This window comes from Platalea leucorodia (assembly GCF_965183815.1).
Source record: "Platalea leucorodia genome assembly, chromosome: W".
Lineage (NCBI taxonomy): Eukaryota > Metazoa > Chordata > Aves > Pelecaniformes > Threskiornithidae > Platalea > Platalea leucorodia.
The window spans coordinates 21,252,004-21,269,971 of NC_138859.1; the positions used below are offsets into that span (position 1 = coordinate 21,252,004).

The 17,968-nt window shown below is 41.6% G+C and overlaps 1 protein-coding gene across 2 annotated transcripts in view; it reads right to left on the reverse strand.

Annotated features, from left to right (window-relative positions):
• The window catches only part of LOC309602039 (protein mono-ADP-ribosyltransferase PARP8-like), a gene marked incomplete at both ends in the record, with an annotated part of 168,710 nt that overhangs the window by 83,541 nt on the left and 67,201 nt on the right, over positions 1 to 17,968 (reverse strand). For both annotated transcript variants that reach the window (XM_082335326.1, XM_082335325.1), the window contains one exon: positions 204 to 241. In XM_082335326.1, coding sequence (XP_082191452.1) covers positions 204 to 241 — 38 coding nt within the window. The remainder of the gene's footprint in view (positions 1 to 203; positions 242 to 17,968) is intronic.

Sequence of the window (17,968 nt, forward strand, 5' to 3'; positions counted from 1 at the left end):
GAACCAGGTTTTCTCACCCTGACCCAGCAATAAATAATGCCTGAAAAGGAGAAATGACTGTGAAAATAATCTAACTAATGGAAAATGATTAGCACAAGGATGCACCTGGAAGACATTAACACCCTTTCAAATATTCTCATCTGAATATTGCAAATTGCAGTAACATGCATACAAGTGTCATGGACAAGAATGTTGCACTGTACCTGGGTAATCCTCAGAGACATGCACTGAATAGGATACACTGTAAAAAGAAAAAAAAAGAAACAACAGAATTAATAACAACAACATTAACTGCTGGCATAAGATTCTTTTCTTGCTCCTGTATTATTTTATGTTTATTTATAGGTTCCTGACAGTTTCCAGGACAGAAAGTAACAGCTATTTTGATGGCTTTTGAAGTGTGCAGCTAAAAAAAAAGGGTCATGCCCATTTTGAAAGCTTACTTTGCTAAATTGGCACATCCATATTTCAAACTTCATAAAAAGAATATCAAGACTGCATTATATTCACTTTAGAGTAATATTTCACAATGTCTGTACTTATGCTTAAAAAAAAAAAAAAGTTGCTCTTTGAACACCAGAACTAGAAAAGCCCAGTTTTCTCTGCATCTGTTTCTGGGGTTTACTCAAGGCTCAGTAGTACTTCCGTATGTTCCTGTTAGTTTCAGCAAAGGCTCTGTATGGTTTGGACTCCTTCCTCTCATCAACCCCCCATATTTATAACAGTTGTGGCAATCTTATTTGACACCTCTATCTCTCTGCCAAGCTGAGTTCAAATCAAATTTGAAAGAGCCACGGTCACCCTAAAGGGTAGCTTCACTACATGGATTACCTGAATCTGCTTCATCAGAAAATGGACATACAAACATACTGTCCTAGTCCTCCAGCTCAGCCCACATGTGCTTTCCCTACCACCCAGTGAGATGTTCACTAAACTCACTGTTGAGAGCAGGACAAATGGGCATGATGGTCTGCTCAGTTATCTAAAAGTACCCACCAAGTCCCTTTGATTTTTTTAAGGTTATCGTGTGTGTCTTCATTTTGCATTAAAAACATTTAACTCTGCAGCACGCTGAAAGCTTTCTGTTGTATAATTCATGTTCTTTCTACTTCTAAATCCTATAAATTGTATGTGTCAACCTACACATTTAAATAACACATGTTGTGTGTTCATGTCTGTAGTGAGTTAAGCAGACAAAGGCAGGATGGCACAGTCCTCTTAATAAATTTTGGTATGTATTGTACATTGCTGAAAACTGATTCAGTGGATCTTTCTAAATTACATGAATACAACTTCCATGTAGATTATAAAATAAAACCACAAATGTTTTTTTTCTTTTTCTCTCTCAAGGACTTCTGTTATGTATTTTTTGACTAAGAAGCAAAGATGCCTGTTTCTTCAACAGCTGCAAATGTTCACATAAATTGAAGCAGAAAGAGTGTTTATTACAGCTGACAACAGATTTAGCCACACAACTCTTGATAGCCTCAGTCAAGCCAGAATTAAATCCCATCACTGTGTAAATTCAACATTTTTTGATTTTTCTCTTTTAGTTACTTTTTCATACATTTGGAATAGGCAGCATCTGTATCACCTCATCTTGGAGTATTTTCCCTAAAGACTGGGGTATTTAAATCTAATTAATCTGTAATGGCATAAAATATCACTATTTTAAATAGGGAAATATTCCAAAATAAGGAAATGTTTTATCTCAGTGCAGTCATGTGTGGAGAATTTTGTCCTGTGGTGCAAAAAAAACCCACCAAAAAAGCCCCCAAGAAGTTAACTAAGGGCCTGTTCTTACCAAAAACTATCATCTTCTAGACATTGTGTTTGTAACCATGACTTCTTCCTTCTACTACCAAAAGAAGTACTTCAGTCTTATTCTTTTAGATTGACTGCTTGCCACACCTCTGCTGCCTCCAGAATTTCTGTGTATAGGTTTGACTATTGTTATATAGGATTATCTTCAAGTGTGGACTTTTATTCTAAGAGAAGAAAAATCTTTCTATAATTCAGGAATTACTCCATGTTCAAATTTAAAAACTATCTCAATCCAATTTAAAAGCTGCAGCAAAGCAGGGAAATTCCACGTACATATTAAAAAAAAAAGTTCTTCATATTGAGGACAGGAACAGGGGCTAGAGACGTTACAGAATTTCTATCAGTGAAGATATTAAAAACTCAACTGGATAAGGTCCTCAGCAACATAATCTAACTTTGAAGCTGGACTTAACTTGAAAGTTGGTTCTGCTTTGAGTGGGGGGTGGACCAGGTAGTCTGCACAGGTCATCCCCCCACATAATTACTCTATGCTCCTATGTGCAGAAACCCTATGAAAGTGTGTTTCTCTTCCTTCTTCTTCATTATGTGGTATCTGTGGCAGCAGCTGTGGTGACATTAAATGGAAATTAATGAGAAAAAAATATACTGTAGGTCTTGTGAGATGGAACTAAAATGAAAAGGTTCATGAAGATGCAGGTTAGAAATAGTCTCAAACCAGATCCTGTAATGACTGCAAGCAAATTCAGGGTCTGATCCAGAGCCCACTGAATCCAGTAGTGGTCTCACTACTAAGATGAATATTATCAGAGAGGGGAAAGCAAAGATAAAAATCATATAAAGTAAAATTATTCTGTGATCCCAGTAATAAAAAGTCCCCTTACAGAAAAAAATTTGCCACCAAAATCTGATGCCACCTCCATTTGAAAAGCATTAATATAAAATCTATCTGCCAAACCAAAATCAAATGGTAATATGTTGGAAATAATAATGGAATCTGATAAGCCTGTGCTGCCACTTCAGAGGAAAGCATTTAAAAGAGATGTGAACCAAAGATTAAAAAACAAAATGCCTGAAAATGGAATATTTACTTCCAATTAAAATAAACCAGTAGTTTTTATTAGAAACACTACTCACTCGGTTTAGGAACTGAACAAACTTATTTTAGTCCTCCACTCAGCAGAACTATTTGTTTATTATGCTGGGTCTGTTTAACCCTTTACACTATTCCACCCCCCCCCCCCAAAAAAAAAAAAAAGGGAATGTCTAATTGTCTTCTTTCTATCTAAATTCACATCTTCAGCACATGTTGGGATCTCTGTGCCGCCCTCTCTTCAGTGTCCCCAGATCAGTATACTCTGAGAAGTATTAGTGAAGCTCTCGTGGGAACAGCCTTTTAGACAGGCCATTCCTCTCACATGTATTTAAACTCATATTCGGGGAGAATAAACAGATTGTTTGAGCCCCCAGAGACAGGTGGTGGTGCTTTGCTTGGGCTTGTAATCATATGTTAGTTATGTGCAGGCTATGGAAGCAAAAAGCCAAAATAAAACTACTGAACAGAACAAAACTTGGTTTTGTGTCCCAGCTCACAACTGTGATTGTCACATAAGATCACACTTTGGCACATTTTTCTGCACTCAGGATAAACTGCTTCCTAACGATTGTGTATCTGATTTGTCAGAAAACAAGATATACCAGGCTAACAAAGGTCTCAAGAGGTTCCAGTCCTGCAGCCACCCAAGCATTTTCCCACTGACTTCAATGAGATTTAGAGCCAAGAAAAACACAGGACTGTGATGGCTTACAGCACCTTCAAAAAGCACAGACTTCAGCGAAGATGCAGATGTTCAACACCTCTAGGTGTTAAATTGTCTCAGAGCCAAAGCAAGCCTTTACTGAAGCAGCTTTCTCGTTTAAGTACTCAGAAATTCAACTGGAATTAATTTAGGCCTGGCCTCCACATAGAAGTACAAAATTATTATTCCACTGAGGGATGTGATTTTTTTTCTGGCAATGCAGTTCCTCTGTACAACCCTATTGCAGTTACATTGCTATAAATACAGCTTATAGTACTATAATTTATTTCCATTCCCATAAACACATTCTAACCAGCCAACCATCATCCTTGCTCGTTCAGTTATATTACTTTAGCTACATGAACATAGTTAAACTCTCGGGTGTAAAAAAAGCCTCAATGATAGTGTTATTTGTTTTATTCAGCTTAGACCCTCTGCAGAAGGCATCCTACAGTACATATAGTTCTCAATCCTTAAGCTCAGAACAAGCTTCATACTAGAAATGGCCTTGTAAAATTTTTGTTATTTAACAAACAGTAAAGCATCATATGAGAAACTAGTGAGAGATGTCATCTTTCACTGCTTATGAGTTTTTAATGTAAACTTCATATTGCTTGAACTAATATTAATGTGTAGAGGCCCAGCCTTAGCTTAGAGTGGTGGGTTGACCTTAGCTGGATGCCAGGAGCCCACCAAGCCACTCTATCACTCCCCCTCCTCAACTGGACAGGAGAAGAGAAAATATGACAAAAGGCTCGTGGGTCAAGATAAGGACAGGGAGAGATCACTCACCAATTACCATCACAGGCAAAAGAGACTAGACTTGGGGAAATTAGTTTAATTTATTACCAGTCAAATCAGAGTAGGATAATGAGAAATAAAACCAAATCTTAAAACACCTTTCCCCCACACCTCTCCCTTCTTCCCAGGCTCAACTTCACTCCCAATTTTCTCTACCTCCTCCCCCCGAGCGGTGCAGGGGGATGGGGAATGGGGGTTGCGGTCAGTTCATCACATGTTGTCTCTGCCGCTCCTTCCTCCTCACACTCTTCCCCTGCTCCAGTGTGGGGTCCCACCCACAGGAGACAGTCCTCCACAAACTTCTCCAACGTGGGTCCTTCCCACAGGCTGCAGTTCTTAACAAACTGCTCCAACGTGGGTCCTTTCCATGGGATGCAGTCCTTCAGGAACAGACTGTTCCAGTGTGGGTCCCCCATGGGGTCACAAGTCCTGCCAGCAAACCTGCCCCAGTGTGGGCTCCTCTCCACGGGGTTACAGGTCCTGCCAGGAGCCTGCTCCAGCACAGGCTCTCCACAGGGTCACAGCCTCCTTTGGGTGCACCCACCTGCTCTGGTGTGGGGTCCTCCATGGGCTGCAGGTGGATATCTGCTCCACCATGGACCTCCATGGGCTGCAGAGGGACAACCTGCTTCAGCATGGTCTTTACCACGGGCTGCAGGGGAATCTCTGCTCTGACACCTGGAGCACCTCCTCCCCCTCCTTCTTCACTGACCTTGGTGTCTGCAGAGTTGTTCCTCTCACATATTCTCACTCCTCTCTTCTGGCTGCTGTTGCACAGCAGGTTTTTCTCCCCTTCTTAAACATGTTATCACAGAGGTGCTGCCACCATCGCTGATTGGCTCAGCCTTGGCCAGCAGCGGGTCTGTCTTGGAGCTGGCTGGCACTGGCTCTACTGGACATGGGGGAAGCTTCTAGCAGCTTCTCACAGAAGCCACCCCTGTAGCCCCCCCTGCTACCAAAACCTTGCTGTGCAAACCCAATACACTTAGAAACAATTATATTCACAGGGCATTTATTGCAAGCTTTTTCTAATGTGTTTTAACCATATCTGTTCCTTCTTCAGAGAGATTATCCTGCAAAGGTCTATCTGCATATGAGAACTAATTCATAAACTAGATGGGGATCCACAACATAATTGCTATTTTTCAAATGAATCTGTCCCATTTTGATACAGAACAAGCAGATTCACCTGCATTTAACATTGCTATAATTTCTCAAAGCTAGTTAAAAAGGAGTCCAGAGCCAAACTGATTATAGTACCAGGCAAAATACTACCCCAAAATGTAAGCTCTTGGGCAAAGAAAAAAATCCATGAAAACTGAAAAAGGCAGCAAAGCAAAAGTTACTGTGACAAAGCATGTTCATAAAAAGGAAAAGTACCAGCTTCATCTCTTTACATCAGTTTGTAAGATTGTTTCCTGTGCCTTGAACTGCAGTTTTTACCCACCACAATATAAACCCCAGAATCAGACATGCATCCTGAAGCCACAACAGTGATGCTGGAGCTGGAGTGTATGACGTATCTTCCCATCAAATTCACGTTATCTCAATTCTGTGCTACCTGTAGTTTCTCTCTAGAAAATAAACCCTTTAAGCTGAATATCCAGCTGTTTTGCACAGCAGGAACAGCATGAAGCATCTGGTGGAAGTCTAAGATTTATGCCTATAAAATGGTTATGACAATTCAACCTGCAATATGCCCTGTTCACTGATAGGTTCTGTCATCTTGTGCCTGCTCCAATGCTGGGATAAGGGGACCAGTAGCCTGGAATTAGAGGGTAGGGAAGCCAAGCAGCTTGGATCCCTTTCTAGGGAAGAGGGCATTGAAAAAGCAATTGGAAAAGGGGCACAAGCCCTCAGCCTCTGGAGGCGATTACTGTCAGGCGTGAAGGAAAGGTGTCCATTCAAGGAAAATGTTATATGTCACCCAGGCAAGTGGAAGTATGATGGCACTACCACCTTGACTATCATAATCAACAGTATACACAGACTCCCTTTTATTCCAGAGCAAGGGATTGCTCTGGAATAGCAGAGCAATCTAAGTTTAGCCATGCTTGCCATGAAGAAAAGCGTTAAGATACTTATTGTTGTCATTTTGTTTATAACCTCAACAAAAAGTAAGCTACCCTGAGACTTAAAGATGTCAAATGGAACACAGGATTTGTCATCTTTGCTCTTTTTTTTTTCCTTCCTGTGTTATTGTCCTGGTTTCAGCTGGGATAGAGTTGATTTTCTTCCTAGTAGCTGCTACAGTGCTGTGTTTTGGATTTAGGATGAGAATAATGTTGATAACACACTGATGTTTTGGTTGTTGCTAAGTAGTGCTTACACTAGACAAGGACTTTTCAGCTTCCCATGCTCTGCCAGGTGCACAAGAAGCTGGGAGGGAGCACAGCCAGGACAGCTGACCCAGACTGGCCAAAGGGCTATTCCATACCATATGATGTCATGCTCAGTATATAAACTGGGGGAGTTGGCCAGGGGGCAGCAATCACTGCTTGGGGACTGGCTGGGCATCTGTTGGTGGGTGGTGAGCAATTGCATTGTGCATCACTTGTTTTGTATATTCTATTATTATTATTATTATTATTATTATTATTATTATTATTATTTTCTTCCTCTGTTGTCCGATTAAACTGGTTTTATCTCACCCTGCAGGTTTTAATTTTTTTTTTCTGATGCTCTCCCCCATCACACCAGGGGAGGGGCAGTGAGCGAGCGGCTGTGTGGTGCTTAGCTGTCGACTGGGGTTAAAACATGACAGTCCTTTTTGGCACCCAACGTGGGGCTCAGAGGGTTGAGATAATGACAGATCTGACCAGAGTGTGTTAAAAGAAATTTGTTATAAGCATTCATTATATTAGTTTAGTAATCACTGGTCACACTGTTGATTTACTTGCTCTCAGAGTTGTGGTATTTGCTTTCAGAGTTCTGTTATGTAACACCTTACTTGCCATATATACTGTTTGTCAGTATTTGTGTGCTGTTTATCACCTCTGGGAGATGGATTAAGGTTATCGCTTTGCTGTACTGTATAACACTGGCTTATAGTGTGATAAAGTTATTGGGCATGAGATCAGTCTTGCATTTCTGTTCAGCATTGCCATCACCTCTGTACTTCAGGAGCCATATCATAAATTATTAGTAATTACACTTTTTACTATTTCTCCTCGCAGAGCCAGCCTACAGGGGAGACACCTTCCTCCATCTTCTCCTTCTTCTCCCCTTCTTATTTAAGAATACTGCGCTACTCCAACCCCCGCCACAAGCATTATGGCTACTCAAACCCCAGCGACAGGCACTGCGGTTACTCAAACCCTGGCGACAGGCACTGTGGCTACTCAAACCCAGTGACAGGCACTGCAGCTGAACCAAACAACCAACCTGTGCTGGTATCAGTCGCCCCTATACACAAGAAGAAATCTTGGAAGCGAAAGTCAGCTCGTTTAGAAAGGGATGATGAAAAAACAGGGCCATCACAAGGAGAGGAGAAGGAAGAGGAAGAACTTGTAAACGAGATGGAAACCACCCGATCCCTATCCCTGAGTGAGCTGCGAGATATGCGAAAAGATTTCATCTGTCGTCCAGGCAAGCACATTATCACCTGACTGCTCCGATGCTGGGATAATGGGGCCGGTAGCCTGGAATTAGAGGGTAGGGAAGCCAAGCAGCTGGGATCCCTTTCTAGGGAAGGGGGCATTGACAAAGCGATTGGAAAAGGGGCAAAAGCCCTCAGCCTCTGGAGGTGATTACTGTCAGGCGTGAAGGAAAGGTGTCCCTTCAAGGAAGATGTTATATGTCACCCAGGCAAGTGGACCACCATGGAGAGAGGTATCCAGTCCTTGAGGGAAGTAGCCGTGCTGGAGGTGATTTATGGTGACCTGGACAACAAGCGGTTATCCAAAGAACCAGATGAAGTCAGGTGCACATGACCCATGTGGCAGAAGTTGGTACGGAGCGCACCAGTGTTGCATGCAAACTCATTGTCAGTAATGACCTGGAAAGATGGAGAGGAAGCAACGGTGGATGAATTGGCTGGCCAACTCCAGCAATACAAAGAAAGTCTCTCTTCCTCCCTTGTCTCGGCTGTGGAAAAACTGTCCCGGGAGTTCCAGCAACTCAAAGAGGATAGGTCCTACTCTCCATCTGTACGGACCAGTATATCAGTTATTAGGAGTTAGCGTTTTGCTCAAGAGAGAGGATATATTGGATACACACCATGGGGCACCCTATGGTTTTATCTGCGTGACCACGGAGAGGACATGAGGAAGTCGGATGGAAAATCTACCTCAACCCTAGTACAGAACAGGTACATGAGTTGCAAGGAAAAACAATCACACGAGAGGGTTCTTCCAGGAAAATTGCTGCTCCAGTCTCCAGCAAGCAGTTCCCCAGACAGAGTAGAAGGGCTGATCTTATTCCTGATTGTAATGAAGGAACTCCTGACCTGTATTTACAAGAAGTGAGTAACGAATACTATGACCAGGACTAGAGGGGCCCTGCCTCCAGCCAGGTAGAGGAAAGGGACAACCGGGTGTACTGGACTGTGTGGATTCGATGCCCTGGCACATCAGACCCACAGGACTACAAGGCTCTAGTGGACACTGGTGCATGGTATACCCTAATGCTATCAAGCTATAAAGGGGCAGAACCCATCTGTATTTCTGGAGTGACAGGGGGATCTCAACAGCTAGCCGCAGTAAACAAACAAGAACAACAACATTAACACATTTATAAATGTAATATATGTATATATATGGAAAAGCATCGGAGGTGGAAGGCTGCTGTATGGAGTCCTGTACGACAAGTGGCAGAAACTGCTGAAGGAGAAGGTGAATCGAGTCAGTTTGCAGAGGTGAAAGCCATCCACCTGGCTTTAGATATTGCTGAATGAGAAAAGTGGCCAATGCTCTATCTCTGTACTGACTCACGGAGGGTGGCAAATGCCCTGTGGGGGTGGTTACGGCAATGGAAGCAGAGCAACTGGCAGCTCAGAGGCAAACCCATCTGGGCTGCCGCATTGTGGCAAGATATTGCTGCCCGGGTAGAGAACCTGGCTGTAAAAGTACGTCACGTAGATGCTCACGTACCCAAGAGTCAGGCCACTGAAGAACATCAAAACAATCAGCAGGTGCATCAGGCTGCTAAGATTGAAGTGGCTCAGGTGGGTCTGGACTGGCAACAGAAGGGTGAATTATTCCTAGCTTGGTGGGCCCATGACACCTCAGGCCATCAAGGAAGAGATGCAACCTACAGATGGGCTCGTGATCGAGGGGTGGACTTGACCATGGACACCATTGCACAGATTATCCATGAATGCGAAACATGCGCTGCAATCAAGCAAGCCAAGCGGTTCAAGCCTCTCTGGTATGGAGGACGATGGCTGAAATATCAATATGGGGAGGCCTGGCAGATTGATTAGATCACACTCCCACAAACCCGCCAAGGCAAGCGCCATGTGCTTACAATGGTGGAAGCAACCACCGGATGGATGGAAACGTATCCCTTGCCCCATGCCACCACCCGGAACGCTATCCTGGGCCTTGAAAAGCAAGTCCTATGGCGACATGGCACCCCAGAAAGAACTGAGTCAGATAACAGGACTCATTTCCGAAACAGCCTCATAGACACCTGGGCCAAAGAGCATGGCATTGAGTGGGTATATCACATCCCCTATCATGCACCAGCCTCCGGGAAAATCGAACGATACAATGGACTGTTAAAGGCTACACTGAGAGCAATGGGAGGTGGGACATTCAAACACTGGGATAAACATTTAGCAAAGGCCACCTGGTTAGTCAACACTAGGGGATCTGCCAATCGAGCTGGCCCTGCCCAGTCAAGACTTTTACGTACTGTAGAGGGGGATAAAGTCGCTGTTGTGCACATAAAAAATATGCTGGGGAAGACATTCTGGGTTACTCCTGCCTCGGGCAAAGGTGAACCCATTCGTGGGATTGCTTTTGCTCAAGGACCTGGGTGCACTTGATGGGTGATGCGGAAGGATGGGGAAGTCTGATGTGTACCTGAAGGGGATTTGATTTTGGGTGAGAATAGCCAGTGATTTGAATTGTATGATGTTAATTGCTATATAATACTTTATGTCATGCGTTTTGGATTAAGGATGAGCATAATGTTGATAACACACTGATGTTTTAGTTGCTGCTAAGTAGTGCTTACACTAGTCAAGGACTTTTCAGCTTCCCATGCTCTGCCAGGTGCACAAGAAGCTGGGAGGGAGCACAGCCAGGACAGCTGACCCAGACTGGCCAAAGGGCTATTCCATACCATATGACGTCATGCTCAGTATATAAACTGGGGGGAGTTGGTCTGGGGGCAGTGATCCTTTCTTCAGGATGGGATGGGCATCGGTCAGCGGGTGGTGAGCAATTGCATTGTGCATCACTTCTTTTTTATATTATTTTATCATTATTGTTATTATTTTCTTCCTCTGCTGTCCTATTAAACTGTCTTTATCTCAACCTGCGGGTTTTACTTTTTTTTTCTGATTCTGTTCCGCATCCCACCGGGGGCGGGGGGAGGGTGAGCGAGCGGCTGTGTGGTGCTTAGTTGCCAACTGGGGTTAAACCACGACACTTATGATCCCAGAAATGTCTGAGTATCTGGAAGAGGGAAGTTAGTGAAGTGATCATTGTACTCATGTTTGACATTTGAAAGGCCTTTTTACTCTCAGGTGGACACTGGGGCTAAGATCTTAAGGCTGGAGAACTGTAGGTATGAGGAGAAGCAAGACAGCAAAATTTGAGCTCTGAAGAGGAACAGACATTACTGTTAGGGTCTATAAAATTCTCTTGATTTTATGCGTTCAATGAACCTTTATGCCCACTGAATATTTTTTAGAATAAAGACTTCAGAAGGCAATGCTGATAAAATAACATTTTAAGCAATGGAAAGAGTGACGGATCTCTACATTTCCAAATTACTCACAACCTAGTATCTATTTCAATATTCAGACAATACATGTACAGAAAATACCTTGAAATTGAACCCAAAATCATTCAAGAGCTCCCAAAACATTCATTAGAACTTCACATTCTAGTAAGCATGATATAATATACAATAAATGATGTGATAATAAAACCAGAGGAACTGCTTTGCTATCTTTGTCTACCTCCTTCAAAACACAAGAAAACCCAACTTTTCCCAGTAATGGGAATGGGTTTCACCAAACCCATTTCTATTTGAGAAACAACATATACTTCAGGAGGCTACATAGTTTTGCTGCACAAAATTCTAGTAAATAATAAACACCATTTCCAGATTATTTTCTCCAAGTTTTAAACTTGCTATTAAAATTTAAGGTATCTCTAGTCTGAATTTGTCTCCCTTGATTCACTACATCTTTAAAGCATTTCTGTGGTAGATTCTGTCAAATTTCAGAAATCATTAAAACCCTGTTTGAAGTGGCATTGGTTAAAGAAAAAACACAAAAAAGAACTACACAAAAAATTGAGCTTTATACAGTGCCTGCATTCTACATACTCTCTTCAACTAAAAGCTGGAGCAAATACATAGTTTTGCATTAGATGAAAACATCTGGGCTCTGCCAGTCTAATGGGGAAAATAACCCAAACCCAGACACTTCAATAGCCTGCCTTCATATATCCACCCTGGGTGCCTTCTTGCTCGAACTCCAGCCATTTTAATAGCACTTTTGGATCTTATTTCTGAAATTTGTCCCAATTTAACCAAATCAGAAGCTTTTAACTTAAATTTCCCACAGGTGTTGGTAGAGTGTTCCGAGACATGTTGGTATGGCCATTTCACTGTCCTCTACTCCAGTCATTAGTTAGGTTCAAGCATTTAAACTCATCTCTTTCTTTCCCTTCAAAATGGAAAGATTGGCTTACAATTAAGAAGCAAACATTTGGAGGGCTTTTGTTTGTCACATGATGGTGACTTATCTATTCAGTGTCACATTTCCGTATTTTGGGTTTGTCCACAACTGTGCGTGCTAGAACCAATGAAAACATATGAAAACTAAGTTAATAAATCAATTCTAGAAGACAGAGCTTAAAGAAAATTACAAGCTTTATGGTAAAACTGAGATTCGAGGCCACTCTTACACTGCTGCTAGTGTTTTGCATACTGCCAGTGTGTTTCCCTTTATGGCATCCACTTGTCTCTTCTCTTATAATAGGATGTGAGCCCTTGGGACAGGAACAGTCTTGTTCTGACTTCGTACCATAAATATGAGAAATGCCCCTAGCCACAGTAAACAAACAAGAACAACAACAGTAACACATTTATAAATGCTGAGTTGTTCCAATGTCATTTCTGGATACTCTTATTTTGGTTCAAGTCCACATACTGTTCAGCAAGCTGAACTATCTAAGAACTTTCATGTATGTACATGAAAGTATAGACATGTTCTTACCGATGTGGATCAATATCCACAAAGGTATACAATTGCCAGCTTCTATTAGATTACTAGTTTCCATTGTTTTCAAAGGGAAAATACATGACTAAATAGGATTTATACACTTAAGTATATGTTTCCGAACGTGAACCTCATCTTAGGTGCACGCAGAATTTTACAGATTACAGCCATCACCTTGAAGGCACGCAGAGCTGACTAGCTGGGCAACTTTGTTCCCCACTACCTGAAGAGGGCAGCTGTAACTCCCCTTCAACAACAGCAGCCAGTGGTCTCACATATACTTTATTTTTAACTTGAAAGGAGAAAATTAACGTAAGGCCATTGGCTTCCACAAAACTATTAGCTAAGTGAAGATCATTGGTGCTGAAAGACTATTTAGAAGGATAATTATTCCGGTGGGGAAAAGCCAGAAGAAAATAAGAGATGGACAGTTAACCTGAGACCGCAAATGCTTGGAAGCAGAAGGCACTGACAGAAGCAGAAAGCATTTTTTGAGCAGAGTAAGGTTTTTGGAGTTTTCCTTCAGCCACCCCCATTCTGTGCATGCTCAGTAGTACCCACCCAACTGCTGCTGTGACAAAAAAAGCGCTCAATCAGAATTTCCGCATGCGACAATGCAAGCGCCACTTCTTACAGCAGTGACTGTGAATGGCAGACAGGCAAACCACGTAGCTACTATGACATATTCTGGATCCTGGACTCATGCATTACTTAAAATATTTTTCAGACATTCTTTCAATTCGAAAAAGTTTAAACTTTCATAGCCGATATTGATCTATCTTGCTATTTCTAATGTGTGCTGCAACCGTGCTCAGAAGAGCAATGTGACACCCTCTCCCGTATCCTGAGGGATGTCACGCAGACACTAATGAGGCTGCAACATGACTGACTCACCTAAAAATTCTTGATCTAAAAGGAGAAGCTCAGGGAAGGCTCATAGCCTGACTTACAGAAAATGTACAACAAATGGTAAAGGTGAAACCATTAGCAACCATCTCACTTCTCCTAATGAAAGCAACAGGCAGTGGAGATTAAACGTATCTTCAAATCCCTGTTGTTTCCTACTTTCAACCATGGTAACTGTCAGTTTTTCCATAGGAGAAACTTCTTTCTTTCTGTTCGTTACACTCACCGGAAGGATGAGGATATAACACAGCAGCAATAGTATTGAAAATGTGGATAGACAGATACAGATACAGAAAAAGAAAGAAGGAAAGAAAGAAAGAGAGAGAAAGAGAGTGGGAAAGTAAGTGAGAGAGAGAGGAAAGGAGTCTGGTTTCTTTTGCAAGGGAGCTTTCAAGTTTTTGAAGTTTATTTCATAGTTTGTGTCAGTTATGGATTTTTTTATATAAATATCTGTCTGAGCTATATTTGTAAGAAAAGGCAAAATAAGATTGGTTGCCAATTCTCTACCACCTGAGTCCGTATTACCTAAAGGATCAATTCTATTTGGACCAATAAGGATAACATTACCACATCTGAAACAGAATCCAGAGCTGTAGGAAAGGCTCTCTTCTGGCTGTCTCATAGCTTACATCTGTTAGTCACGCTATTAGATGAATTAACAAATGCTACAGAAACCTCAGTTGTATCTACAGATCTGACATACGAGGTAAAAATGGTACCTGGAAGACAGGCACTAATGAGGCGCTTGTATACTTTCTACCAGTGCTACTTAAACGCTGTATGTAAAATTCTCATTCTCTGTAAGAGGACTAGAGCAAAGCACGTTTATGAGTTTGAGACTTTTACATTTCCTATAGTATAACACAAGGGTCAATTCAATTCAAAATTGATAAAATAAAAAGTTTTAGGTAATGTGTATCTTAGAACACACTCCCACAGAATTACAAGGTAAAGATTTAAGAGTCGAAAGTGTATGATTTGTGTACTTAAATCACTACTGAAACCATCCAGAATTACCATTTACTGTAACATAAGGTTCATCAAGCTTCAGAGTTTAAGCAATTTTTAATTATTAATGACCAAGATTATTTTGAAAGGCAAGTTAAATGCACATCTGCCTGCTCTGCCATGGTTTATACTTCTGAGTATAGCATCTGGCACTAGCTCATAGTGGATTTAAAAACCTCTGATTTATTAAAATTAAAATTCAGCTTTGTATTTTAATAACTTTTATTGACAAGTTTTTGCTTTATACTATAATACATATATTAAAATAAACTTATTCAAAATTAAATATTTTATGATAGCATTGTATACTATGGCCTAAACTTACACAGATTTAGGAATTGCTTTAAAACTAGATAGTTACCAAGAAGTACACCTGTGTCCTGAATTTTCAGATGAAGTCAAACTACTGACTCAAGTTCTATACGGGTATACACACTGCCAGAGAACAGGAATAATTTATTTACTAACCTGTCTCACTATAAATCTGTAAGGTAAGCTCTCTGAACAATCTCACAATGTTCATGTGATATGTGGAACACACTGCTGAAAGATGTGGGAGATACCACTTGTTCTGTTTGGTTTTATTTTGGCTGATCCAGATTTTATTTTCTGCTTTTCATTTTTTCTGCATTCTTGGACAGCTTAGACACTCTTTAAAAATTATTTTTACTTGCCAGATACATAAATAGATGGCAAATAAGCATTATGGAGTGCTAGCTGGGCAAGGCAAGCTTTGGTAAATTCTTGGCAACAGGACAAGCTATACTGCAGCCATTTCACTCTCTCAGTAAACAATAAAGCAATTGAAGTCCATTCTGCTAAAGTACTGATTGCACCTGGAGAGGCTTTTTTTCATAAAAAGAGATAAAACCAGGTTATATTGTGGACTAAGGATAAGAAGGATCATGGCGTTATTCCACAAGCATCTTGGCATTCCACAAGCATCTTGGCTAAACTCCAGTCTGGCTAAATGTATTTGTATACCTACACTTTTCTCCATAGTTCAATGATGTTTATTCTACTCCAGAAACCTCCCACCCCTAAGTGGTGTACTGTTTCTGGAACATCATTGCTACTGTGTTTTGGTTGTGGCTAAGAAACTTATATTCAAAGGACAGAGAAATCCAGGACCTATTCAAGTCAACAGGAACTCACTGAGGCCAAGATTTCACCCATAATGAATAAATCGTAACTGAATACTTTGGGATGAAAAACATTCTAAAAATGTAAGGTTATTAATATAAGTACACATATACCAGAATTACCAGATTGTACTTATTTTTACAGCTAAATACAAACAACAGGTATTTCAAATATTGTTTTACAGTATCTTACCATTCATATTTTATGAGAAAAACTTTAAACAGCAGAGATGTCTGTACCAGAGTACAAATTTCAAAGAAACTAGCTCCAATATTTAGTTTTGCTGAGTTTTTTTTTACTATTTCCTGCTTTGTTCGAAAGAGGCCTCAGTCTGAGGCCACAAGATGGCACTCTGGAGAGACTTCTTGACTGCAAGAAAAATTATTGATACCCAGAGGGTTTTTTTATCATCTTATTGAATACATTTTGAGAAATTTTTGTCCTGTATAATTGTCTCACAGGTCTTTAAAATCCATTCAATGATGCTTTTTTACCAATGGCTTTAGTATTTGTAAATGAGGAATTCGGGAAGGCATACAGACAGTAAGATAGTCATTAGCTACACAAATTATACTATGTAAAAGCTGAATAAGATCACAGAACTACAGAATGATTGAGGTTGGAAGGGAGCTCCGGAGGTCATCTGGTCCAACACCCCTGCTCAAGCAGGCTCACCTGGAGCCAGTTGCTCAGGACCATGTCCAAATGGCTTCTGAATATCTCCAAGGGTGGAGATCTCCACAACCTCCCTGGGCAACCTGTCCCCATGCTCAGTCACCCTCAAAAAAGGTGGAAAAGTGTTTCCTGATGTTCAGATGGAACCTCCTGTGTTTCAGTTTGTGCCCATTGCCTTTGGTCCTGTCACTGGGCATCACTGTAAAGAGCCTGGCTCCATCCTCTTTGCACCCTCCCTTCAGGTATTTATATACATTGATGAGATCCTGCCTGAGCCTTCTCTTCTCCAGGCTACACAGTCCCAGCTCTCTCAGCTTTTCCTCCTATGTGAGATGCTCCAGTCCCTTAATCATCTTAGTGGCCCTTTGCTGGACTCTATCCAGCATGTCCATGTCTCTCTTGTACTGGGGAGCCCAGAACTGGACACAGGACTTCAGGTGTGGCCTCACCAGTGCTGGGTAGAGGGGAAGGATCACCTCCCTCCACCTGCTGGCAATTTTATTGTCTAATGCAGCCCAGGATACCATTAACCTTCCTTGCCACAAGGGCACATTGCTGGCTCATGTTCAACTTACTGTCCACCAGGACCCCCCAAGGCCTTTTCTGCAAAGCTGCTTTCCAGCTGGGTGGCCCCCAGCATATATTGGTGCCTGGGGTTGTTCCTCCCTAGGTGCAGGACTTTGCACTTCTCCTTGTTGAACTGCATGAGACTCCTATCAGCCCATTTCTCCAGCCTGTCGAGATCCCTATGAATGGCAGCACAACCCTCTGGAGTATCACCCCCTTCTCCCAGTTTTGCGTCATCTGCAAACTTGCTAAGGGTACACTCTGCTCCATCATCCAGATCATTAATGAAGATATTAAACAGGACTGGACCCAGTATTGACCCCTGGGGTACACCACTAGTTACTAGCCTCCAACTAGACTTTGTGCTGCTGATCACCACCCTCTGAGGCTAGCCATCCAGTCAGTTTTCAATCAATCAGCCTCACTGTTTGCTCATCCAGTCCATGCATCAACAGCTTGTCTATGAGGATCTTATGAAAGACAGTGTCGAAGGCCTTACTGAAGTCCAGGTAGACAATATCCACTGCTCTCCCCTTGTCTACTAGGCCAGTCATTTCATCATAGAAGTTTATCAAGTTGGTCAAGGATGACTTCCCCTTGGTGAAGCCATGCTGACTACTCCTGATGATTTTCTTGTCCTTAATGTGCCTGGAAACGGTTTCCAGACTTAGTTGTTCCATCACCTTCCCAGGGATCAAGGTGAGGATAGTTCCCTGGGTCCTCCTTCTTGCCCTTCTTGAAGATAGGAGTGACATTTGCTTTCCTCCAGTCTTTGTATATGATAATATATGATAATATATTTTTATCATACTTATCTTAATCAGATCCTTAAATATAATAACCACTTTTATTAATGACTCATGATTTCATTATATTTAAATGTTTG